This window comes from Schistosoma mansoni, chromosome 6 (assembly GCF_000237925.1).
Source record: "Schistosoma mansoni strain Puerto Rico chromosome 6, complete genome".
NCBI lineage: Eukaryota > Metazoa > Platyhelminthes > Trematoda > Strigeidida > Schistosomatidae > Schistosoma > Schistosoma mansoni.
Genome location: NC_031500.1, coordinates 13,066,725 through 13,093,884, shown reverse-complemented (window position 1 = coordinate 13,093,884; position 27,160 = coordinate 13,066,725). Strand labels below are relative to the sequence as shown.

Genomic DNA, 27,160 nt, shown 5'->3' with positions numbered 1-27,160 from the left:
AGCAATTCGATAATGAAACCCTCTTTCTGTATTTAAAACCAATCTGTTAACATGCTTACAGAAAGACAACATACTATACAATATTGTATCCATTTCATAAAAAACACATGACATAAGCAGTCATATAAAACATGTAAACCATCCAAGATTATTTGTTTGCTTTCCATACATAATAAAGTAAACAGATTCCTTATTGTGTACTTATTAAATAATCATGTTGATCAACGAATTCATTTATAAATGTATAAATTGAATCATTGTAAACAGTTTAAAACTAAACTATCAACTCAACATGTTTTATACCATACAAGTCAATTTTATTATTTTCTTGGTGCTAGGATACATTTACGAAAATCTAGCCTATAGATGGTATACACAAAACTCTGAATTATTAGCTTTACACAATGCATATAGAAGGAATATAAAATATGGTAATGTTCGTGATCAACCACAAGCGATGAGTATGCTTAAACTAGTGAGTAATTAGTTAGCAAAAAATTGTTTATGTTAGACATGGAGTCATAAATTGGCTGAAATGGCTCAGGAGTGGGCATTACAATGTGTGCCAAGACGAAGTAACATGACTATGAGGAAAGGTTCGAAATGGACATATGTTGGTCAGAGTATCGCTTTCGTTCCTAAAGTTAGACAGTAAGTTTATTTTAATAATTGCATATTGTTGATAACCAGTAAACAACTTGTTATCATTTGTGATAGTGTACAATTCTGTAAATGTATAATCTATGAATTCTATGTGACATTGAACTGTATTTTCTATTTCTCCTTCTGTATGTTCACTTTTTGATTCGTATTTGCAGAGCAGCATCTGTATGGTTTGAACAACACAAGAATTACAATTTCGAAAACAATACTTGTGAGGCAAATAAAACTTGTGCAGATTACAAACAAGTGAGTGTCGAACAAATATCATTTTGATTATTGTAAAGAAAAGAAATAATTATAACGAGTGTGGGACTCCTCAGCAGTGTGCATCCACGATCTCACCTGAGGGACTCGAATTTAGTCATTAACACTGTTGGATAACTGCTCAATGGTCTAGAGGTCAAACGTTCGCGCAAGACCGATAGGTCCTGGGTTCGAATCACACATATGAACACATTACAAAATAACTTATTATATAATTTAAAAATATAAAACAATATAGTGTATATGAAGATCTGTTCTTCCACACATGATAAACAACATTCAATTAAGAAGGAGGAATTATATTAGTATACAACAAAAAGAACGATTATTTTGATGAATCTGTTGTACCTGATCCGTTCACGAAATGTTTTATTGACCACCTTACTCATTGTTCTCCCATGAACAGAATTTTCTTTGTTAACGGATGTCTCTGATAGTATGAATTAAGACATTAGGAATTAAATGTTGAACATAATTAAATCTTTTGAATTCATGAGTTGAATACATTTGGAACTGAATAAAATTATAATCGACATAAAAGTTCATTTCTTTAACATTGTACAATTCTGGTTAACATTTCTTTAGCGAGTTAGATTTTCTACGGGATGAGGTCGCTAACCTCATGCCCAACCCTCCTCCTTTACCCGGGCTTGGGACCGGCAGTAACTCTAGGAGAGCTACAGGAGGAGTTATTGTACAATTCACTCATAACTTATCTATGTCAATTATTTACTTTGGTCATTATAATATAATAAATAAAAATACATAAATATAAAGCTTAGTGTTTGGTTAAATCACTTAAATGTAAATCGTTAGTTATTACATTGTCACTCCATCCAAATAGTTTGAAATGGAATAGTTTTATGTAGTGACAGTTATATTCTAATCGGTCTAACTCATATACCAAATAAAATTCTGTAGATAGTGAAATGTAGTTGATTTGTTGTATATAAATGGTGAATCGTGAGAAACGAACCTTATCACACGTCATTGTTTTGATTCAATCGAACGGATTAAATTGAGAGGACAAACCAGCTTCCAGCTGGTGAGGAAATTAGGAGAAGACATTGGAAGTGGATCGGATATACATTAAGAAAATCACCAAACTGCATCACGAGGCAAGTGCTAACTTGGAATCCTGAAGGGATGCAAAAACACGAAGGCCAGAGAACACATTACACCGGGAAATAGAGACAAATGTGGAGAGGATGAATGTTAGCTGGAAAGAACTTGGAAGGATTACCTAGGATAATGTTGGATGGAGAGTGTTGGTGCGTGGTCTGTGCTCTTCCACGAGAGGTAACAGGTGTAAGTAAGTAAGTAACCGACTAAATTAGTTAAAGTATTTTGAAGTATCAAACCTCAAAATTATTTCCTAACCATATTTATGCTGAAAATATTTTATATTAATCTATCTTTTACAGTTAGCATTCGCCGATACCACACATATTGGATGTGGTTATGCAATGTGTTTTAATCTAACAGGACTAGATAAAGTTTTTGTTGTTTGCAACTATGGACCAGGGTATGTAATTTCATGAAACATTTTGTACAGTTTTCACCGATTTATGTGATCTTCGGAAACTTTTCTCAATGTCAGAACTGTGTGAATGTGATAATATTAGGATACTATGTTTTTCATTGTTGTTGCCTTAGAGCTTTACATAACGGAATAAATTTGAATAGATAAAAATGACAACAGAAAGCATTTATTTGGGTTCCGTGCTAACATGACACTGCTCATTGTCGTTCATCTAAAACCCCATCGTAGAATAAACTTAGAATATATAGGTTAATCAGAGAGCACATCAAATTCTTATGAGAACGCATTTCCAAATTTACCAAGTTCGCTATACTGTACGACCACTATACTTTTCTGCTAATCATAACTAATTGAGGCTCGAAATAATTGAACTTTACTAGTCACGCTATCTAGGTAGAATTCGTGGAATACTTATCGAACATAGTCATCATGATGATAGAAAACCTTCAATGCATTAGTAAAAGCAATTCGGACTGGGTCAGTCAATTACTGATAACAGAGAGATATAACGGTCTTATTCAATGAAGTACACTGAGTTCCGCAATGAATGGATCACTTCAATCGGTCTTTTTATTTTTAAAGAACATGCTTTTCACAAATACACAGCGTTTATAATTGAAAACAAGTGTAGTATAAAACGTATTTCTATTGAATTCCATTTGTGCATAAACAAATGATTCATTATATTCTTGTTTTTACTTCTCTAGGGGTAAATATGCCAATAGACAACCCTATGATCCTATATATCCTGAAGATCCATACTACCTCCCATGAATTTAACCTGTTAATATAACTGATGATCATTTATACAAATCAGAATAATGTTTGAATGAAATTTCATATAAATATTTAATCTTTTTAACACAATATGGTTCGAGTTCATGATCTGAAAAAAGGGGGATTTTAGGGAAGATTTTAGTCATTTTATATAGTTGAATTCATGAGTCAAACAAAACTAGATCACCATTGAACATTTGGAAGCATTTGACGATCGTTTTGTCCTAGTATATGATTCCTCTGCAGTGGATATTTACGATCTCACTACATATGGGATTTGAACCTAGGACATATCGGATCTACCGGTATTCAATTTTTACAAGCGAAAATATCAAATTTATTTGTTTGACAAAATAAATCTAAGAAATTTTTTCACAATATTTATACAACAGGGGGTTGTTTGAAATGTTTATCATATTTAGCATGTGCTCACTAGTGACTGGTTCCACGAGGTATTTCCTGGAGTTCTAGTGAGAAGCAGTAAGAGGTGGAGTTCAACCAGGTCTGTTGGGAGATTTCAACTCAACTTCGTGAATTAGTTGAAGTTAGACATTAACACCGTTGGATGCTGGCCGGCTGAGTGGTCTATCGGTTAAGTGCTCTGGCGCGAGACTGGTATGATCTGTGCTCGGATCTGGCGAGGCAATATCGTGGCCGCGCACTGCTGAAAAGTCACACAATATGACGAAGTGACAGTCCAGTGCATCTAGGTTTTCCATGGTGGTCTAGATTCGATTGACTCATGACTTCAATTATACAATAGTTTATAATAAGAGTTATTGTTATGTGAATGTTTTAATTAGTAAAAGTTATGTGTATGATGTGAATATGTAAAATTTACTTGTATCAAGTTAACCTCAGTTTAAAATTGATTCAGTACAGGATGAGAGTCTATGAAAACACTTAGTTGATAGAGAATATAACTTGTTAAACCAAACATTATTTTCCACTGTCACAACATTATGATTGAAGTGTTGTCATTCCTGTTGACTAAATGAGTAACGATGGTTATGATATAATATGATTCGTAATTTATTTTCGTTCGAAACACTCAGTCAAACTTCACTGGATAACAATCATAATAAGAATGAAATTTGTAGTGCTCTAACAGAATTCAATTTAGACAACTAGTCAGACGATAGGAATATCAACTCGCTGAAATAACTTTGTGCTTCAGGTTATATATGAATATAGACAAAGGATAATATGAACAAATAAAGATAGACAAGAATTCATGCAGCATAGTCTACAACATTACAAATATACATGAAGAGGTTAGATAAGTTCGAACAGTAGATTGTATCAAGCTGCTTAATTAGTTAACGATAGGACTGTAACTTTGATTCAGTTCAAAGGATTCATTTATGACATGCTATATCAACATTATTCGTTAATGATAAAATTCAGCTTGATATATAAGGAGTAAACAGAGTTTTGATGTGTGGTTTACTTAGTCCTGCACCTTTATTCAGTGCTCTATTCTAATTTTCAAATTTGTATTTTGCATGTAGGTAATTCTAATCTATTTTTACTTCTCTAAGTAAAGATAACAATAGTTTATAATGATTACGACCTAATTAACTATTTAAGGCCATGTTGAGAAAGTAAGCTGAAGATACGACTAGTATTCTAGTTTGACAACTATTAACCAGTAACACCTATATTCGAATCGTTCCCCACTGGGCTAAAATCAAAATTCAGATGCGAAGAGGTAGGAAAGGTATATTTGATGCGTTATCAATATATCGAGAAGCGGTTACTCTAATCTGGCTAGTGAACACAAGAGCTGTCTCCCACGTTGAGTCGTAACGTTATCTGGTTCGGATGCATGACCGTATGCCTTCAGTAAACAAGTCCACTTGAAACAATGTGGTCAGCATCCAATGTCGAACACTTACAAAGCTATTGATTTCGGGGAATTATATACAGCTACAAGCGATTGAACAAACGAAATTTTTAACGATAAATGTTGTTTGAAATGTTCTAGTATCTGTTGATTTAATCACGCATAGTAGATGGAGACTTACAAAGCAGGAGCACTTCATTGAAAACGTGTATGAGATGCCGGTCTATGAACAAAAATAATGTAGACAATAATCATAGCTGTTTTACTGATGAACACATACCTAATATGAACTCACACATTTAGCCATATTCCAGTATATCTACACTTACTAGAAAATAATTCATCTTCTGTTCATTGCAATTCAACTGTCTGTCTCTCTGACAACTCATCCCATACATTATGTAAACATATAATCATTATCTAAGATAGACTTTGGTAAATCATTAGTGGTATAAACTCAAATTTATCCATCATACAAAATAAGAATACGTTCAATTTAGTAAACAGAAAATCGGTTTCTGTGTCATTACAAGTTTGTCACAAGTATCGAAAAATATCTCTGAATTGTTGCTTTGTCACACATGATAATCAACCAACGTGTGTTTTGAAATGATTAGTTTTGGATTTGTCATATATTTCATACACCATATTCAATTTGAAATATGAATTCGTACGTATGACTCTTTCAAATTCAGTATAACGACTTCTTTCTTTATTTCCATGACGAATGGTTATTCTGACATATGTCTACTATCTCTACATTTTGTTTGATTAATATATTTCCATGGTTTCCAGGTTTTCCATACTGGTCTAGCTTCAATCGATTCATGATCTCAACCATTAAGATTACTATAATATCCACAAAAATACCTTCTGATAATATATTTTTCTCGTGAAACTACTGTTGAAATTCTGAAGACACATTTCATCATACAGGAAACAGCTGTTGTGTTTGATAGTCATCTGCTTAAACACACTGAAAAGCTTTGCTTTTATAGAGTCTTGACACTCAGTGATACACAGTCATTACAGACGCAGCGTCGTTTATGAGAATACGAACAAACTGCGTACAATATGCAACCTCTCGTACATTAAGGAGTTCAAGAGAGTTGATGTAAGAGATATGACATCTGTCATCCGACGATAATGCACGGCGAAATTGAATTAGTGAACTCGTTCAACATCCTTCCGTACAAAATAAAACATTGCTGTTAATACTTAAACAATCTCTAATCGATATCCATTGCCTAATTTTCACGGTGGCGACACAATACGTTTATCCGTCGACGAACGCAAGCGTCAACGTACACTGACTTCGCATTTCATGATCATTATCAATAGCAGCACAGCAATGAATATCAACCGTTGGTGCAGTCATCATCGTACGACTGGATTATTTTTTATCCCACATGAACTCCAGGCATGTAAATTCTAATCTACTAATCGCTGATCGACGCTATTTACTTTACTGCGGCTTATCGGAACATATTTCTCTGTTCTTTATCCTCATGTTCAATCGGTACCACAGACCAATTTCTATTATATTCTACATTACTTATTTCCACGATTTATTCCGCTGTCATACCCATAAACGATTTATTACTCTATTTTCACGATATTTCGAATCGCTCATATGAACCTGTTATTTTATCATCCCGACAGTCACGACATAAACGCATGTTACATTTTTTCGTATGCTTACTAATGTACTCATAATCACATGGTAACATTTGCATTTCTGTCCTCATTTTGAGAATACTCATGTACCTTTTTACATAAGTATGACACTTTTGTGTAATACACTCACCCCTCATTTGACAGGTATTGTACTATTTTTTTCCCTACATGTTAACACTATTTACATACCGCTTCAGTGTTATTTTTCGAAAACAGACATTTTTTAATAAATGTGCTATTTTCTACAGGGGGGCTATGTAGTATCGGTTTATTTGTCAAGCCCATCTACTTTATTCTAGCTACTGGCCAAGCCAATTCACCTGTACATTGAGTCATCTTTTGATCTTGTTAATCATTCGCTTATTAACCTTGAGTACTTTTTATATGAGCGTATATGTGTGCACACTTCGTATCTTATTCATCATATGTCTGTCACTCATTTTTGTCCGACTATAAATGTTGATTAACGCTTGCTTAAATCGAGTTGGCTTCCCAGCCATCTCCAATACGCATTATCTTTCGCTTCGCTCTCGAGTTGGCTTACCAGCCATCTCCACTGCATGTCATTTCCGCCTCGTTCGCTTCCTTCGCTTATTCGCCTGTTCACTCTCTCGTTACTATTCGCTCAGGTGTTGTTAACTTTCTGACCTGAGTTATTCGACAATAAACTGTAGTTGCTGCTATCCTTTGTCTTCTGATTTTACGCGCCGTTAAGATTAGAATTATATCGACTATCGAAACGAACGATTAACGAATCGCGGCACTACAATATAAACAAATAAAGATAGACAAGAATTCATGCAGCATAGTCTACAACATTACAAATATACATGAAGAGGTTAGATAAGCTCGGACAGTAGATTGTATCAAGCTGCTTAATTAGTTAACGATAGGACTGTAACTTTGATTCAGTTCAAAGGATTCATTTATGACATGTTATATCAACATTATTCGTTAATGATAAAATTCAGCTTGATATATAAGGAGTAAACAGAGTTTTGATTTGTCGTTATTTAGTCCAGCACCTTTATTCAGTGCTCTATTCTAATTTTCAAATTTGTATTTCGCATGTAGGTAAATCTATTTTACCATTACTTCTTTACGGATAAATAGGTCGACAGACTACCCTACAATAATAAATATGGCTAAATTTGAAAAAATTGTATAGTGCCGAATGAAACTAAAGTTTAATAGTTGAATTCATGAGTAAATTAAAGCTCGACCACCGTTGTAGACCTGGAAGCACTGGGCCTCACATTCGTCCTAGTATGGGACTCCTCAACAGTGAGCATCCACTAAACTTAACATTATTGAGAAGAATAGTTTAAAATGATTACGATCTTATCAAATATTGAAGGCCATGTTGAGAAAGTAAGCGATTGAGCAAAGAAGATTTTTAAAGACAAACGTTGTTTGTTCTAGTATCTGTTGATTTAATCACGCATAGTAGATGGAGACTTACAAAGCAGGAGCACTTCATTGAAAACGTGTATGAGATGCCGGTCTATGAACAAAAATAATGTAGACAATAATCATAGCTATTTTACTGATGAACACATACCTAATATGAATACACACATTTAGCCATATTCCAGTATATCTACACTTACTAGAAAATAATTCATCTCCTGTTCATTGCAATTCAACTGTCTGTCTCTCTGACAACCCATCCCATACATTATGTAAACATATAATCATTATCTAAGATAGACTTTAGTGATATAAATTCAAATTTATCCATCAACGAAATAAGAATACGTTCAATTTAGTAAACAGAAAATCGGTTTCTGTGTCATTACAAGTTTGTCACAAGTATCGAAAAATATCTCTGAATTGTTGCTTTGTCACACATGATAATCAACCAACGTGTGTTTTGAAATGGTTAGTTTGTTTATTTTCGATGTAGAAAAGTGCTTCAGATTCCATTCTGTATATCAAACAATGTGAATTATTCGCGTGTAACGTTACCTTCATCTGGATTCAGTTCATTGACATCATGTTATATGACTAGTATTAGCGAAATCCATTCTTTATTTTGGCGTCCATAAGACTCAGATATGAATATTGACTGGACTTTATATGTATCGGTACAATACTAAAACTAACTTTCATATCAAACACGTTAAACATACATCACTGTTCTAGTCCACTTCTCTGAAATGACATGCATTATTGACTGTGATCGTCTAATCTGTGCATTTCAAATGCCTTATAGTGTCGTACGATCAAGTATAATTGATCGACTGCTCGTTATTTGTATAGTTAACGGTTTCTTACTGTACAGTTTGCTCCAAGATGGACACTGAGAAAATCATACTAAATTGGAAACCTACATTCCACCGAAATGTATGACGAACAAACTCACAACCATAATCATCATACACTCAAGCAGAAGGTGTCACATTCAGATCCACAAAACCATCCTGTTTATTGGCATTATTCCACACACGTTTCCACTAGTCGTAATAACCAGACAACATTCCGTTCACATTTTAAAGAGAGAAAGAAAACAGTACATTTGCGGGTAGCATTGTCTTTAATGTTGGGGATAAAAGGAAGTTTCAAGTATGTGGTGTTTGTTAGATGTGAACACGGTTTCAATTGTGATGATGTGTGAAGAATTTATGTGTGTTTTTATTGCATCACACTTTTTGTTTATTCGGGCAGAGGTATTGTTTTATGAGTTTGTACCTCTTCTTTTGAATTGCAGGTGTCCGATTTAGTTGTCTTTCGTTTGTATGATTACACCTTTGTTTCACGTATACGGGACGACATCTTCTTCCGTATCTCCAGCTATACCATTTTCTGCCATACTTTATAGTCCATTGTCTGTATAGACCCTTTACACTATACGGAAATTGGCGTGGGCATCCACCTCTGAGATGAGATGAGGAAAAAAGATGAACATTTTGCAATTTCAACAACGAATGGATAGTGGTCTCACAAGTCAATAGATGATTTGCAAACAGCATCAATCTGTTTTATGCACAAACACAACCTCTGTTTGTCACTCACACCATTTACTACTTCCCTCTCTCATGGACACGCATATGAATACTTATTATTATTATTATTACTATAATTATTAGGTTTATTCAATATTATATTTTCGGTATAATACAGAATTCTCAGCACAAAATCTTTCAACAAGTTTCTGTTTTTTATTTCTTGATCTATCCTGACGATAAATATTGAGTGATCGTCAGATGGAAGTTAGCAGTCCAGTCAATCGACATCTAAGTATTGCGAATAATGGACATAATGATGTATTGAGACAAACAAAATTAGATGAGTTTTCGAAGTATCTAGATGGAAGGAACAAGTAGCCCAGATATTCAAGCGGGCTGTCTAATACATGAGTTTATACAACAAATTTCGACTATCAGACTGTGATGTGGACTACATGAGATCGTTGATCTGTTACTATTTTAAGCGAAATAGGCACAAGCCCATGATTAAGACACCTGAATGATTTACTATTTGTAAATTTCCCAAATAGAAGTCCGTAAAAATTATACAGTCACTCAGTAAACCGGTTTTATCAGTGCACATTGACAAACTTCGGTTGATAGATTACTCCACTCGAACATTGTCAGAGTCCCGACTAGAGGAGAAGTGCTTTGATTTCCATGATTCCGTAACATTACCAACCTCTTTGATAGACACCTACTCACATTCAAATCTCTGACTATCAAACCGGACTAAACTGTTTGCATGTGTGGCACTGATGCACTGGAAAGAGGGACACCTCATCAAGATACCAAAGAAAGGAGATCTGAGCAATTGTGAGAACAACAAAGGCATCACACTACTGTCAGTACCAGGAAACGTTTTCAATAGGGCGTTGCTGAACCGGATGAAAGACGCTGTAGACGCCTGACTTCGATATCAACAGACTGGATTCCATAAGGATCAGTCGTGCACAGGCCGAATCGCGGCAATACGGATCATCATCGAACAATCAGTTGAGTGGAACTCGTCGCTATACATCACATTCATCGAATATGAGAAGGCGTTTGACAGTGTGGACAGGATAACATTATGGAACATTCTTCAACACTATGGAGTTCCTGAGAAGATTGTTAACATTATCCAGAACTCATACGACAGACTATAGTGCAAGGTCGTGCATGGAGTTCAGCTGACAGCTGCATTTTGCAGTAAGGACCGGAGTCAGATAAGGCTGTATACTCTCGCTCTTCTTCTTTCTTCTGGTGATTGACTTGATCATGAAGACTTCGACATCTGAGCGTGAGCACAGAAAACAACGTACAGCCCAGAATAAATTGGACGATTTGAACTTCACAGTTGATCTGGTCCTCCTATCCCATACACTCGAACAAATTCAGACGAAGACAACTAGTGAGTCAGTAGCCTCTGCATCAATAGGCCGCAACATACACAATGGAAAAAGCAAGATTCTCAAATACAACACAGAGAACACCAGGCAAATCACACTCGATGGCGAAACTCTGGAAGATGTGGAAACACCCACGTACCTGGGAAGCATCATCGATGAACAAGGAGGATCTGATGCAAATGTGAAGGCGAGGACCGCATTTATACAATTGAAGAACATATGGAACTCAAAACAACTGTCAATCAATATCAAAATCATAATCTTCAATACGAACATCAGGACAGTTCTACTGAACGAAGTTGGAACGTGGAGAACTACTACAAACATCGTCAAGAAGGTAAAAGTATTTATAAACAGCTGTCTACGTAAGATATTGAACATCCTTTGACGCGAAACCCTCAATAACAGCCTACTGTGTGAGAAAATAAACCAGCTTTCATGTGAAGAGGAAATTAGGAAAAGACATTGGAAGTGGTAGCACATACATTGAAGAAATCACCAAACTGCATCACGAGGCAGGTGCTAACTTGGAATCATGGAGGGAAGCGGAAGAGAAGAAGACCGAATAACACATTACATCGGGAAATAGAAGCAGATGTGGAAAAGATGAATGTTAACTGGGCGAACTGGGAAGGATTTTCTAGCATAAGGTTGGATGAAGAATGCATCTCCATGCTCCTCCATCAGATGTAGCATTCATATGTAAGTAAATAAGGTGTGGCACTGCTCACATAATCATCATCAAACACAAACTTCTCAGTAATGAAATATCAGTTAAAATTCATTGGTCTTGATAAGTATATGGAGTCATATCAAATAATGGTTCTATGTATCATCACTCAGACAAATGTCAAGATATTCTGGTAGAAATGATGATTCGGGTGATTTCCTATATCACTAGACATTCAACCACATGTATTTTCTTATCAGTGTCAACTATATTGATGATGATGTGAGGAAGAAACAAACAGGCAGACAGACAGAGGAAATATTGCAGCTGAATATGCGTGAAAATAGGTGGTTTTTATAATACAACAGCCATAGGAATCATGAGCTGTCGTTAGCGCTTATAGTGATGTCTGACATTTCACAGTCATCTCAAGATGGATTGCCTTCCAACAACTTGATGAATAAATGAGACGTGTACAGTGGTCCGTGCACATGTTTTCCGTTTATATACTCTTATTTATAGTAGAAAGTATGCAAACGTCTCAATGTTGCAATGATATTGCTGTGGATAAACAGATTAGTCACACGCCAATCATCTTTAAACATTAGGAATTAGGTTGAAATAAATGTTGATCATCTGACTGACAGTAGTTAATCTTGAAAATTATATTATACATTTTACAAAATATATGTTGTTCAGTGCACTGATCACCTTCACCTCATCATCTATACATGTGAAATGGAGGAATATGTACAATTGGAGGATAGATTATTAACAGTTAAACTCTTCACAATTACATGATATTGTGTCGTGTTTACAAAAGGAACACAGTGTGAGATAATAATGAATTGGAAGTTCATATATCAGTTCAGGATACCAATTTTAGTACAGTCACTTAATATTCTATAATTCGTTCAGCGCTTATTTGTAAGGATAGGTTTGTTGCTAGATGTCGGTGTTCAACGATGTTAATGTCTAACTACAACCAAACCATTACACTGTGCAACGATCTTCCACTGTCTTATTTGAGTTACAGCCTCACCTCCAACATCGATTGCACTCCAGTGGTCATGGCTTCATACTAAAAATCTGAGAAAAACTTCTCAAAGCTAGTCATTAATAAACACACTGTAATTATCAGCATGACTTTGTAGATGTTGTTAAGTATTTAACTCCACATTTTCAATGATGGTCTTATATTTATCCGTTCATGATTTTAGTCAAAACTCAACATACTCTATAACTCTCTGGTGATACCTCTTTTTGTCTCCAACAATAAAGACATAGTTACCCTCATATACTATTCATGTAATGTAAGAATTTCTCAAAAATTCAATTTTTAATATAAACATTAATCCCTACTGTTCATTTTTCGATATCGATTAGTTAAGGTTAACTGAAGGTGAATAATTTGAATACTGATTTGTCCATAAAAAAATTCTCAACCAAGTAGTAGTCAAACAAATTATTATTTGAAACTAAACAGTTTTAATGTGAAAAAGTATGTTTAATAACATATTTATTTTATCATTACATAGCTTGAACATTATTCTATCTTCGTAGATAATATCCAGTCACGGTTGTTGATTACATTTGATAGAGCTAAAATTATATTTGAGAAAAAAAAGTAGCATAAAGGAATCGTACAGAGATGATTTACATATAAAAAGAATAAGATATTAACATCATTGAATGCCGACTCAGTGATCTAGAGGTTGAGCGTCCGAGGGCGAGATCAATAGGTCCTGGGTTCACATCCAGTGTGGATGCGCACTGCTGACGAGTTTCATAATGGGAAGAAACGGCCATACAGTGCTTCTAGGATTTCACTAGTGGTGCAACATTGATTGATTCATGATCTCATACAAAGGAAGTGTCGATGGTGTTATGTGCCTTAGATGTGAACGTGATACTAATCGTGTTTATGTTTTCTGTTTTCAAATTTAGTCACTGCGGACAAAATGTTATCTCTCTAGAATTCATGTGTAATCAAATGTTCTACAGCCAGTGACTTATCATGATATCTCAAATATTGCCAGTTCCATTTATCTTAAAATGAATTCCTGAAATTAATTATGAACTTCAATTTATTATTATCTCACACTGTGTTCCTTTTGTAAACACTACACAATATCATTTAATTGTGAAGAGTTTAACTGTTAATAATCTATCCTCCAATTGTACATATTCCTCCATTTCATATGTATAGCTAATGAGGTGAAGGTGATCAGTGCATTGAACAACATATACTTTGTAAATTGTATAATACAATTTTCAAGATTAACTACTGTCAGTCAGATGATCAACATTTATTCCTACCTTATGCTAAATGTATAAAGATGATTGACGTGTGACTAATCTGTTTATCCACAGCAATATCATTTCAACATTAGGACGTTTGCATACTTTCTACTATAAATAAGAGTATATAAACGGAAAACATGTGCACGGACCACTGTACACGTCTAATTTATTCATCAAGTTATTGGAAGGCAATCCATTTCGAGATGACTGTGAAATGTCAGTCATCATTAACAGCGCTGACGACACTATGCCTTCTTGTATGTTGTGGTGTTCATGCAGCGATGGACAATGCCACCAGAGAGAAGCTGTTAAAGCTGCATAACAATGCAAGGATATCAGTGATGCATGGACAGTTGGAAGGACAACCTATTGCCACATCAATAAAACCATTAGTAAGATTTATTGTTCACATTCACATTTTAATGAGGCAAATAAAACTATTATATTGTCTGATCACTGACCAGAGTAACATGTGTAAAAAAATAAAACATGTCTCAGTTTTGACCAAGAAATCGATGTATTGTGAGTTCTACTCTATTCACTTAATGATAAATTCCATATAATTATAATTCTTTGGAATCTGACCTCTGCCTTCCCGGATATTGCACTTTTCCAAGGTCTACTGATCATGGTAGTAAATTAGTTTCACATAGAATTCTAATGAACACAATGTGTTAGTTTGTTCAGTTTCATTTACACCGTGACTGAAATTGAGATTTAACTGTTCAGCGGGTTCACTTTCCAAAATCAAACTAATTTCATCACCAGGGAAAATGCATATGCATTTTGATAAGACCACAACGATTTCACTGATTCGACATGCTAAACAACATCATTCGAACCGTTTTGCATTACGCCATTAAGGACTAACTAAGATCACGTTTTCACACACAAGCAATCCGTCTCATGACATTTTGATAGAAATATAGTTTTCGCAAACATGAAAGATCATTATATTGTTCATTAAGTTCTAGTTGATCTGTCTGTAGAAATGGAACATGGAGTTGGAGAAGAAAGCGCAAATGCTGGCTGACACATGTTACTTTGGACCGGATAGTGCAATAGAACGCAAAGTACCAGGCTTTACTAACGTCGGACAAAATTGGGCTGGTGCCAGTACAGTTGAAATGTGAGTGCCTTTTGAGTTTTAGAAGTATTCATCTAACTGTTAAAAAAGAATAAATTTTCAGACGACAAACAACTTTATCATTTGTCCATTGGTTCCCTTGCTAATCTCTGAATTCTTTTTTTCATTTCTCTGCTCATCACTGTTGTTATTGGTTGATATCGATGGAAGTGGGTTCCAACGATGGCTGAATGAATACAAGAATTACGATTTCTTCAACCGACTGTGTCTTGTTGGTCGGTGTAGTCACTACACACAGGTAAGAACAAGTGTGATTTAACCTGTCAGTAGACAATAGGCTTAGATTTAGCATAATTGACGCTAACACACACTAAGGTTTAATAATTTGGATGAGTAAATATGTTGTTAATTAAATCACTAGTTGTTTGTTTTCGAACTGTGTAGTGGTTGACCGTCAAGTGGAGACAGGAACATGTGCACACGATAGAAAGCTATTCAAGTACTTGTCGTCTGAACAACCTGTTCGTTCATGTTTCCTATTGCTGTTGTACTATAAAAACCACCTATCTTCACGCATATTCCTCAGAAATAATCCCTCAATCTGTCTGTCTGTTTGTTTCGTACAGATCGTGTGGGAGAACACTACAGATATCGGATGTGGTGTTGCTACATGTCCTCATTCCCCATTCAAACTAAGCATTGTGTGCAATTATGGTCCAGGGTAAGTCAATACTGAAGTATCTTCCTCACATCATCATCAATATAGTTGACACTGCTAAGAAAATACATGTGGTTGAATGTCTAGTGATATAGGAAATCATCCGAATCATCATTTCTACCAGAACATCTTGACATTTGTCAGAGTGATGATACATAGAACCAGTCTTTGATATGACTCAATATACTTATCAAGACCAATGAATTTTAACTGATATTTCATTACTGAGAAGTTTCTGTTTGATGATGGTTATGTGAGCAGTGCCACACCTTACTTACTTACTGATGCATGTTACCTCCGTTGGAGGAGCATAGGCCGCACACCAGCCATTTCCCATCCAACCCTATGCTAGACAATCCTTCCCAGATCTTTTCTGTTCATATTCATACTTTCCACATCTGCTTCTATTTCCCGATGTAATGTGTTATTCGGCCTTCCTTTCTTGCGCTTCCCTTCGAGATCCCAAGTAAGCACCAGCCTCGTGATGCAGTTTGTTGATTTCTCCAATGTATGTGCTACCCACTCCCTATGTCTTTTCCTAATTTCCTCTTCACATGAAGGCTGGTTTATTATCTAACACAATAGGCTGTTTCTGATGGTTTCTGTTCAGTGTATATTCAGTATCTTGCCCAGATAGCTTTTCATAAATATTGTTAACTTCTTGACGATGTTTGTAGTAGTTCTCCACGTTTCAACCTCGTTCAGTAGAACTGTCCTGATGATCGTATTGAATATTGTGCATTTGACATTGATTGACAGTTGTTTTGAGTTCCATATGTTCTTCAATTGTATAAATGCGGTCCTCGCTTTTACATCAGCATCAGATCCTCCTTGTTCATCAGTCATGCTTCCCAGGTACGTGGGTGTTTCCACATCTTCCAGAGTTTCGCCATCGAGTGTGATTTGTCTGGTGTTCTCCGTGTTGTATTTGAGAATCTTGTTTTTTCCATTGTGTATGTTTCGGCTTATTGATGCAGAGGCTACTGATTTATTAGTTGTCTTCGTCTTTATTTGTTGGTGTGTATGGGATAGGAGGACTAGATCAACTGTGAATTTCAAATCGTCCAATTTATTCTGGGGTGTACGTGATTTTCTGTGCTCCGACTCAGATGTCGAAGTCTTCATGATTCAGTCAATCACCAGAAGAAGGTAGATGAGCGAGAGTATACAGTCTTATCTGACTCCGGTCCTTACTGCAAAATGCAGCTCTCAGCTGAACTTCATGCGCGATCTTGCACTGTAGTCTGTCGTATGAGTTCTGGATAATGTTGACAATCTTCTCAGGAACTCCATAGTGTCGAAGAATGTTCCATAATGTTATCTTGTCCAAACTGTCAAACGCCTTCTCATATTCGATGAATGTGATGTATAGTGACGAGTTCCACTCAACTGATTGTTCGATGATGATCCGTTTGGCTGCAATTCAGTCTGTGCACGACCGATCCTTACGGAATCCAGTGTGTTGATATCGAAGTCAGGCGTCTACAGCTTCTTTCATTCAGTTCTGCAACGCCTTATCGAAAACGTTCCTTGGTACTGACAGTAGTGTGATGCCTTTTTTGTTCACACATTTGCTCTGATTGCCATTTCTTTTTTATCTTGATGAGTTGTCTTTCTTTCCAGTGCGTCAGTGGCACACATTCAATCAGTTTAGTTCTGTTTCACAGTCCGACATTTGAATGTGAGTAGGTGTCTATCAAAGAGGTTGGTAATGTTACTGATTCATGGAAATCAAAGCACTTCTCCTCTAGTCGGGACTCTGACAATGTTCGAGTGGAGTAATCTATCAACCGAAGTTTGTCAATGTGCACTGATAAAACCGGTTTACTGAGTGACTGTATAATTTTTCTAGACTTCTATTTGGGAAATTTACAAATAGTAAATCATTCAGGTGTCTTAATCATGGGTTTGTGCCTATTTCGCATAAAAAAGTAACAGCTCAACAATCTCATGTAGCTCACATCATAGTCTGATAGTTGAAATTTGTTGTTTAAATTCGTGTATTAGATGGCCTGCTTGCATATCTGGGCTACTTGTTCCTTCCATCTAGATACTTCGAAAACTCATCTAATTTTGTTTGTTTTAATACATCATTATGTCCATTATTCGCAATACTTAGATGTCGATTGACTGGACTGCTAACTTCCATCTGACGATCACTCAATATTTATCGTCAGGATAGATCAAGAAATAAAAAACAAAAACTTGTTGAAATATTTTGTGCTGGGAATTCTGTATTGTACCAAAAATATAATATTGAATAAACCTAATAATAATAATAATAATAATAATAATAATAATAGGTATTCATATGCGTGTCCATGAGAGAGGGAAGTAGTAAATGGTGTGAGTGACAAAGAGAGGTTGTGTTTGTGCATAAAACAGATTGATGCTGTTTGAAAATCATATATTGACTTGTGAGACCACTATCCATTCGTTGTTGAAATTGCAAAATGTTCATCTTTTTTCCTCATCTCATCTCAGAGGTGGATGCCCACGTCAATTTCCGTATAGTGTAAAGGGTCTATACAGACAATGGACTATAAAGTATGGCAGAAAATGGTATAGCTGGAGATACGGAAGAAGATGTCATCGGGAATACGTGAAACAAAGGTGTAATCATACAAATGAAAGACAACTGAATCAGACACCTGTAATTCAAACGAAGGGGTACAAACTCATAAAACAATACCTCTGCCCGAATAAACAAAAAGTGTGATGCAATAAAAACACACATAAATTCTTCACACATCATCACAATTGAAACCGTGTTCACATCTAACAAACACCACATACTTGAAACTTCCTTTTATCCCCAACATTAAAGACAATGCTACCCGCAAATGTACTGTTTTCTTTCTCTCTTTAAAATGTTGACTGGTTATTTATTTATTTACTTTTATAAACACATACATATTGTATAAAAGTACACCAGATACATATGCGGCACACGAAATAATGAAAATAGTAAGAGAAAGGATGAAAAGATAAGACGGACTGAAATGTACAACCAGGAGACTCTTTCAGTTAAGAAAGTTAGAACCACTCTTTATGTAGAAATAAAAGAAGGTTGCAGCAGGACCGCCACTGGCTTCTATTCTGAGCCATATCCTATAACGTCTCTAGCCACTGTGTTGCACCATCTCTCGGACCCCAGCCAGGGAGTCTTGAAGGTCCAACAGAAGCTAGCCCTTTGCAGCTCTCTTTCATGCCATGACACCATGTTGCTGTTTACTAAATAGATCGTATTCTTATTTCATTGATGGATAAATTTGAATTTGTATCACTAAATCCTATCTTAGATAATGATTATATGTTTATATAATGTATGGCATGGGTTGTCAGAGAGACAAACAGTTGAATTGCAATGACCAGAAGATGAATTATTTTCTAGCAAGTGTAGATATACTGGAATATGGCTAGATGTGTGTATTCATATTAGGTATGTGTTCATCAGTAAAATAGCTATGATTATTGCCTATATTATTCTTGTGCATAGACCGGTTTCTCATACACGTTGTAGGGCCTGTGAAATGTCACTGAACCCTAGCCAAATCATTCGGCAGTTGTGTCACTGAATAACGAACAGATCATCGATCGTTGTCAAGGTCAAAGACAGTCAACGCGCATCAGTCAATCATACGCCATGGACCGGCCCATGCGACAGTGGTTCTACTTTCGCTCGTATCTCCTTTAACTAATATATTCTTGTAATAACGTCCTTCGTGTTGTACAGTCTTCAGAGCATCCATGATCCCTTAATACGTCGATGGGGCAATCCACGTAAGGTGCTGGTCGCGAGGTTTAACTTCGAAGTTAGCTTATTCGTTACACCGTCCCCGTCTAACTCGAGTAAGCCTCCAATCATCCGACATAGATCATCAACGTTGATGGTCTACAATGTTTTCAATGAAGCGTTTCTGCTTTGTACTTCTACATCTACTATGCATGATTAAGTAAACAGATACTAGAACATTTCAAACAATGTTCATCTTTAAAAAATTTCCTTTGTTCAATCGTTTACTTTCTTAACATGGCCATCAATACTTAATTAGGTCGTAAACTATTGTTTTCATTAATGTTAACTTTATTGGATGCTCACTGTTGAGGAGTTCCATACTAGGACGAAAGTGCGGTCCAGTGCTTCCAGGTCTACAATGGTGGTTTAGCTTTAATTTACTCATGAATTCAACTATTAAACTTTAGTTTACTCGACACTATACAATTTTTTCAAATTTAACCATGTTTATTATTCCTATATATGTATATATGGAGAGTGAGAGAGAAGGTTGTAGGGTAGTCTGTCGATTTATTCACCCCTAGAGAAGTGAAAATAGATTAGAATTACCTACATGCGAAATACAAAGTTGGAAATCGTAATAGAGCACTAAATAAAGGTGCAGGACTAAGAAAACGACACATCAAAACTTTGTTTACTCCTTATATATCAAGCTTTTTTTTATCATCGAAAATAAACAAAGTAATCATTTCAAAATACGTTGGTTGATTATCATTTGTGACAATGCAACAATCCAGCGACACTTTTCGATACTCGTGACAATCTTGTAATGACACAGAAACCGATTTGCTGTTTACTAAATTGAACGTATTCTTTTTTGAATGATGGAGAAATTTGAGTTTATACCACCATTGATTTACCAAAGCTTATCTTAGACAATGATTATATGTTTACTTAATCTATAAGATGGGTTGGCTATGATTATTGTCTACATTATTCTTGTGCATAGACCAGTATCTCATACACGTTTTCAATGAAGTGTTTCTGCTTTGTACGTCTCCATCTACTATGCATAATTAAATATACAGATACTACAACATTTCAAACAACTTTTATCTGTAACGATTTCATTTGTTTTAGTCGCTTGTAGCTGTAAATAATTCCCCAAAATCAATAGCTTTGTAAGTGTTTGACATTGGATGCTGACCACATTGTTTAAAGCGGACTTGTTTACTGAAAGCTCACGGTCATGCATCCGAACCAGATCACGTTACGACTCAGTGTGGGAGACAGCTCTTGCGTTCACTAGTCAGATTAGAGTAACCGCTTCTCGATATATTGATAACGCATCAAATATTCCTTTCCTAACTCTTCACATGTGAATCCTGATTTTAACCCAGTGGGGAACAATTCGAATATAGGTGTTACTGGTTAATAGTTGTCAAACTAGTATACTAGTCGTATCTTCAGCTTACTTTCTCAACATGGCGTTCAATATTTAATTAGGTCTTAATCATTATAAACTATTGTTATCTTCCCTTAGAGAAGTAAAAATAGATTAGAATTACCTACATGCGAAATAGAAATTGGGAAATCAGAATAGAGCATTGAACTAAGAACACAATATCTCTAGCGTCAAGATTCACATTGGCACTCGCTGGAACATTCAGGAGTGAACAACTCTCATTACATAGTCATTCAAATGCAGTGCTAATAGGCGCAATCGGGAATTGTCTCACTGTAGAGTGTCGAACACGCATTTCTTTCCATTGAGGACTGATGTATACTTGCGTGGTTGTTTACACAGATATCAGAACACAATATCACCAGCTTCAAGAAACAACTAATTACTCATCTAACTGGAGAGACCTTATATACAATAGCTTGTACAAGTATGAATAATTTCCCGTGTTGACCGCAATCGCTCGAATCTCTCCATTGTGATCTGCAATGCATATTGTACGAATGTCATAATGGTTGAAACTTAATGAACAAGGGGAATAATCTCATCAAAGACAATGAAGACCAACAATTCGAACTGAATGGAACTTTGTCTTTTATCTATCTATCTATTCACTTTGGTTGCACATTTTCTTATTGATATTTTTCAATGTATAATCATTTGGCAACAACTCAATATTTTGGATAACGATAAAATGGCATTATTATAATAGACTCAGAGGTGCAGGCAATCAGTTTTTGACCTGTTCCCTTTATTTCCCACGTTCCAGAAGTTGGGTTCGCGGCACTTGAATTTCAACTCGAGACCCGCCGCATAACGAACTAACTGCAGAAGTATGCTCACGCTTTGAAAAAGCTGCCTGGGTATCACACAAGTGCTGTTTTTGAGGTTGTCCTCAATGCAAATATACCTGACCTTTACAATCGTCTCATGGAGGCGATCCTTAGACATTTCCTCCCTTCGAGAGAAGAAGGATTGAGGACCTTATTAACATGTCACCCCATTGGTGATGCTGAACCGTGCCATCAGCTCACGCGCCTGCAATCTTTTGCAAGAACCATGACAGTCGATTTCAAAATCGTTAGAGAATTATGGCTCGAATCTCTATCACATAGTATCCAACCTGCTCCTGGACACTACGATAAATGAAATGGCCTTCATAGCAGATAGGATTTTGGGAAGGACAAGCAACCGAGACAACTATATAATTGCCTCAACATTACATTCAAACACCGATCTCGATGCTAGTCGACCTATGGCTAATGGGGATAGAGATAAGTGTATTCACACCCATCTCAACTTCTGAGACCTATTTAACGCGCCAGAACCCTGTTTCCCCCACCCAGGTCACGTTCCCGTAAAGCTGTAACGACTCGCCCTAAGTGGGTACCCTCTAAGCCACGCCAAAAGGTGGCTTCGGAAGCGAGTTCGGGTTAGTGCTGGTTCCACCGTGCCTTTGAGACAGGTGTCCGTCATTGTCGAGCTCCCTGCTCATACAAGGCGGGACGCTCCTGAGCCGGCGAGTAAATACGGCCGTATTCGCCGGCCCTACACCTCAGGTTGGCCGTTTATTTTATGTGCACGTTTATCGCACTAATGCTACGCACCTAGTGGATACAGGTGCTTAAGTTTCTGTCGTACCTATCGGTAACAGTAAGTCTCAAGCTACGATGCTTCGACTATGCGCTGCGAATGGTCAAGTCATTCTTACCTATGGCACACGACAGCTTACGATCAACCTGAACAGTCACTGACAGTATTTGTGGACGATCATCACTGCTGATTTTCCCACAGCAAAACTCAGTATCGATTTTTTACAGCACTATGAATTGCTAGTCGATTCACGTAGGCTGCAGCTAATCGATACTTCGTCGAGCAGGAATATCGTGGGTTTTAAAGCTCACACGAACGCTTAACGAATCACAGGTATATTTCGTTCGCGTGACTATGTAATCCACGCTTTGTTCCAGAAATGCCCCCATTACTTTTATTAAGGCGGAGACAGTTGTTCACCGATCCCTAGAACGATGGAAGGCGCAGTACGGTTGTCCCTAACTAACCAAACAAGGACAATAATTCGAGTCCGAATTATTCCCCTTGCTGACCCGGCTGTTTGGTATCGAACGCATACGCACTACCGCCTACCAACCAGCATCAAATGGTTTAGTTGAGTGGTTTTATCGTCAACTGAAGAGTTTTCTCCGAGGACACGAAAACAACAATTAGTACGAAGCCATATCGCTCGTCTTCTCAGGTATCAGAACGAGCTTAAAGGTAGATATTCAATGTTCCACCGCTGAACTTGTTTACCGCATGACATTGCGTCTGCCTAGGGAATTTTTCACACCACAGAGCAGTAGCGATTTCAGCGAATGACAAAGAAGAGTAAAAGTGCCTAAGAAGTCCGAATCGTTCAGTCACAAACAGGCTGTTGATTGTATTTCGTACCTAATCTGAGATGTAGAGGTCTTCATAGTTCAATCCATCACCCGAAGAAAGAAAATGAAGAGAGACGACTGAAGTTTCTGGCAGCAGTCCTCATTTCGAATTCATCAGTCGGAATTTCGACTGCTCCATCTAGGTGCTCGGATAGCGATGTTCAGTGAGCTTATACACTACTGAAAAATGTGTTTCAATTGTTACATCACTTGGAAAATCACATGTTTGGTGTCTTAGAACAACGATGAAATGAAAATAAACTGAATGTTTTGGTACGAAGGAGGACTTATCTATTTTATCGCCATAAATGTTATACTCGTGGTATCCCAATGAGTGGAAAAACACAGTTTTCGAAATTTTCGGCGTTTCGACTTTGAATATTGCAAAGGAACAAGGCAAGAATAGTTGGTGAGATCAATCAAAAACAGGTTTGAGCAAGTCAATGTCATGTCATTTTGGTGAATGTGAGGTCTTCTTTCCCATTGAGGGTGGTTAGATTAAACAATATATAAAAAGCTTCAGCTCTTCACCTTTGCAGTTGAAAGAGCCTATTTGTATTATGTTGATGTTTTTATTGTCAACTTCATGGCTCTTGGAAATGGCATGAAGTGTCATTTCTTTATCGATCTGCAGTCTTTCCAGTTCCATGGGCTTACTAGGTGGTTACTTCGTGCACCTTAGATGTTCTTTTGTTCCAGTCAATATTCCACGAGATGACACTTCAATGTAGATGGAATCATCAAGAATTCCTGATTTGTTCTTTTAAACCGCTCAGACTTGTGCTAATTTAATTTGTTTAATAATTCTTTGAAGATCCGGCTTATAATGGGTCACAAAACGTCAGAAAATCTAAAGATTTATTTATTCTACTCGAATGTAATATTACAGATATAGTATTTAATTGATGATATTTCAAGGAACACTTTTTTGTCGGAAACTTGTTAGATTTTCTCCTTCAATAACGTAGAATACAATTTACGACTACGACACTCGAACGTTGAACCGTCGCAAATCAGAAGAAAATTTGAAGAAGTGTTTGATCGGTAAAAATCAAAATGTACAGAAAATCACGGATATTTATAAATATTTACATCTGTTAAATCAGCATTGTGATTCGTCCAATCCTCAAAGAGACATGTTATTTTACTATTCAATATTAGCATGCGACGTTGATATTCTAGAAAGTTCCATCATGTTGTGATGGAACGGAAATCCTTCAACTCCTTCAGTGCTTCTTGAGGCTTCACTGTAGTTCAAGGAAGCCGAACCAACGAAATTATCAAGTGAAACCGCGGTATTGACTAGTATAATCTATTTCGGCGAGTTTCAATTGTGAGTTGTTAAGTTGCATTATTTTCGTAACTAACAGCTGCAAACCAATTTATGACTATAACATACGGCCTAACTACACAAAGCGAGAATAAGAAGATTTACAGAACAAAATCGAGGCTTCTCAAGTGGCGTAAACGGGCCAATATAACAACTGGCAATATTATTCAAGACAATGTTTCCCATACAAGAACTGAGGAGGTTGTTTTGGAATCGACACAAACAACTGAAACGAACGCAGATGTCGATACATAGCATTTAGCGCAGTAGTTAGACTTATCACATGATTATTCAGTTGCTAAATTTGTTCATGATACTTGTTTGATAATGCTCCACAGTGAATAGGATGAAAAATTATGAGGCTACTGCTACATTAGTTGTCTTCGTCTGTATTTGTTCGTTTGTATGAGATGAGGGAGCTAGATCATCTGCATAGACCAAATTGTCAAATTCATTTTGAGATGTCCATTATATTCTGTGCTGACGCTCAGATATCGAGGTCTTCATGACCCATTCAATCACCAGAAGAAAAAGGAAGAGAGAGAGAATAGACAGCCTTATCCGACTTCGGTCATTACTTGAAATGCATCTGTCAGCCGTCCTACATGCGCGACCTTGCACTGTAGTCCATCGTATGAGTTCCGGATAATGTTGACAATCTTCTGAGCAAATCCATGGTGTCGAATAAGTTTCCATAATGTTATCCTGTCCACACTGTCAAACGCCTTCTCATATTCGATGAATGTGATGTATAGTGACGAATTCCACTCAACTGATTGTTCGATGGTGATTGGTTTTGCCGCAATTCAGTCTGTGCACGACAGATCTTTACGGAATCCAGTCTGTTGATCTCAAAGTCGGGCGTCTAATGCGTCTTTCATCCAGTCCAGCAACTCTCTGTTGAAAACGTTTCCTAACACTGACAGTAGTGTTGTGTGTTTGTTTGCTCACATTTGTTCAGATTTCCTTTCTTTGGTATCTTGATCAGGTGTCCATCTTCCCAGTCCGTTGGCACTTGTTCATCCTCTCATATATTCTTGAATGGAAGGTGAAGTGTGTTTGCAGTTACTTCATTATCTGACAATAGTGCTTCAGCTTATATATTGTCCGTTCCTGCTGCTTTGCGATTCTTTATTTGTCTGGTGGTAATCTTGACTTTTTCGATCGCCTGCAGCTCTTCTAGAGTTACTGCCGGTCCCAAGCTCGGCTACAGGAGAAAGGTCGGTTATGGTTTAGCGATGGCATATCGTGGAAAACTAACTCGCTAACAAACGCGGAACAGAAAAATACAATTCTTCTCACAAGAGTCCGTGTACTATCAATCGACGGTGAATAAGAGCACGAGTGGACGGTTAAGAATATACGTTTTTTATTAAAGTTATAAAAAGTTGTTTGCAAGATAAATGAAAGGAGAAGGTTCAACATTATAACATTCCTGTATTCACCTTAAGCCTGTCGAAATAATAAGGTACAAATACAATTGAAAAAACTATTGTAACCTGAGTGAGAACTCTGTGAGGACAACTGATATGTAATGTGGTTGTGTGAGAGTATTTGAGTCTATGATACTGAATTCACATGTGAGGACAATATCAAAATGACCAAAGGCATAAATATGACTGCGTCTTCGACCGAAACCAGATATCACAGAATGGTGCTCACACTACTGCTTGGCATTTGTTTCTTAGAAGCCGTCTTCGGGATGACCGCAGAGGAAGTGCAACTCATACTGCAAGTACATAATGAGCATCGAGCATACCGAAACCTGTGTGACAAAAAGGACATAGTACCAGCGGAGGAAATACTACAGCCTCTTGTAAGTTTGAGATGATGTGGAAGCCTCGTGCTTTGCACTATAATCTGAATGCGTTTCTTCACATTATTCATGAATACACAATTAATGCTTTTCTTTGGTTTCTATGCTTGTATCAGGAGTGGGACGATGAACTGGCTGCCGCTGCTCAACGTTGGTCTAAAAAATGCAATCCATTTGAAGAAGAACCGATTGGAAATGTTGGTAAATGGAATTCAGTAGGTCGGAATTCCGTTATTCAATCCGAGTTGGCAGAGTAGGTTTCCCAAATGTTGGATTGTTGTGATTGTGCATGTTGTAGAGCTGTTGCATATTGGATGGAAGAATCGAACATTTATAAACACAATACAGACTTCTGTAGTTCAACGTTTGGGTGCAATAGTTACAAGCAGGTATGTGTATACACAAATTATGTGACTGAAGAAACTGCCAAATATCTACATTAATCACTGGACGAGCTTTCCTAAAT

The 27,160-nt window shown here is 36.7% G+C and overlaps 3 protein-coding genes across 3 annotated transcripts; all 3 read left to right on the top strand.

The window, feature by feature from the left end:
- Positions 1-248: 248 nt before the first annotated feature.
- Smp_070240 (venom allergen-like (VAL) 7 protein) lies at positions 249-936 on the top strand (the record flags this gene model as incomplete). The annotated part of the gene is made up of 3 exons (XM_018798316.1): positions 249-475; positions 512-651; positions 819-936. The coding sequence occupies exons 1-3, from the start codon at positions 293-295 to the stop codon at positions 934-936; spliced, it is 441 nt and encodes a 146-aa protein (XP_018653270.1). The 5' UTR covers positions 249-292.
- Positions 937-14,241: 13,305 nt separating this feature from the next.
- Smp_070250 (venom allergen-like (VAL) 15 protein) lies at positions 14,242-18,628 on the top strand (the record flags this gene model as incomplete). The annotated part of the gene is made up of 5 exons (XM_018798315.1): positions 14,242-14,496; positions 15,094-15,233; positions 15,402-15,489; positions 15,818-15,912; positions 18,394-18,628. 5 exons carry the CDS (start codon positions 14,242-14,244, stop codon positions 18,626-18,628), a joined length of 813 nt encoding a protein of 270 aa, XP_018653269.1.
- Positions 18,629-26,281: 7,653 nt separating this feature from the next.
- On the top strand, positions 26,282-27,108 carry Smp_193710 (venom allergen-like (VAL) 3 protein; the record flags this gene model as incomplete). Its single annotated transcript, XM_018798314.1, is given in 4 exon segments — positions 26,282-26,294; positions 26,438-26,532; positions 26,811-26,947; positions 26,952-27,108. Coding segments are annotated over 4 exon segments (402 nt in total).
- Between the last annotated feature and the right edge of the window lie 52 nt (positions 27,109-27,160).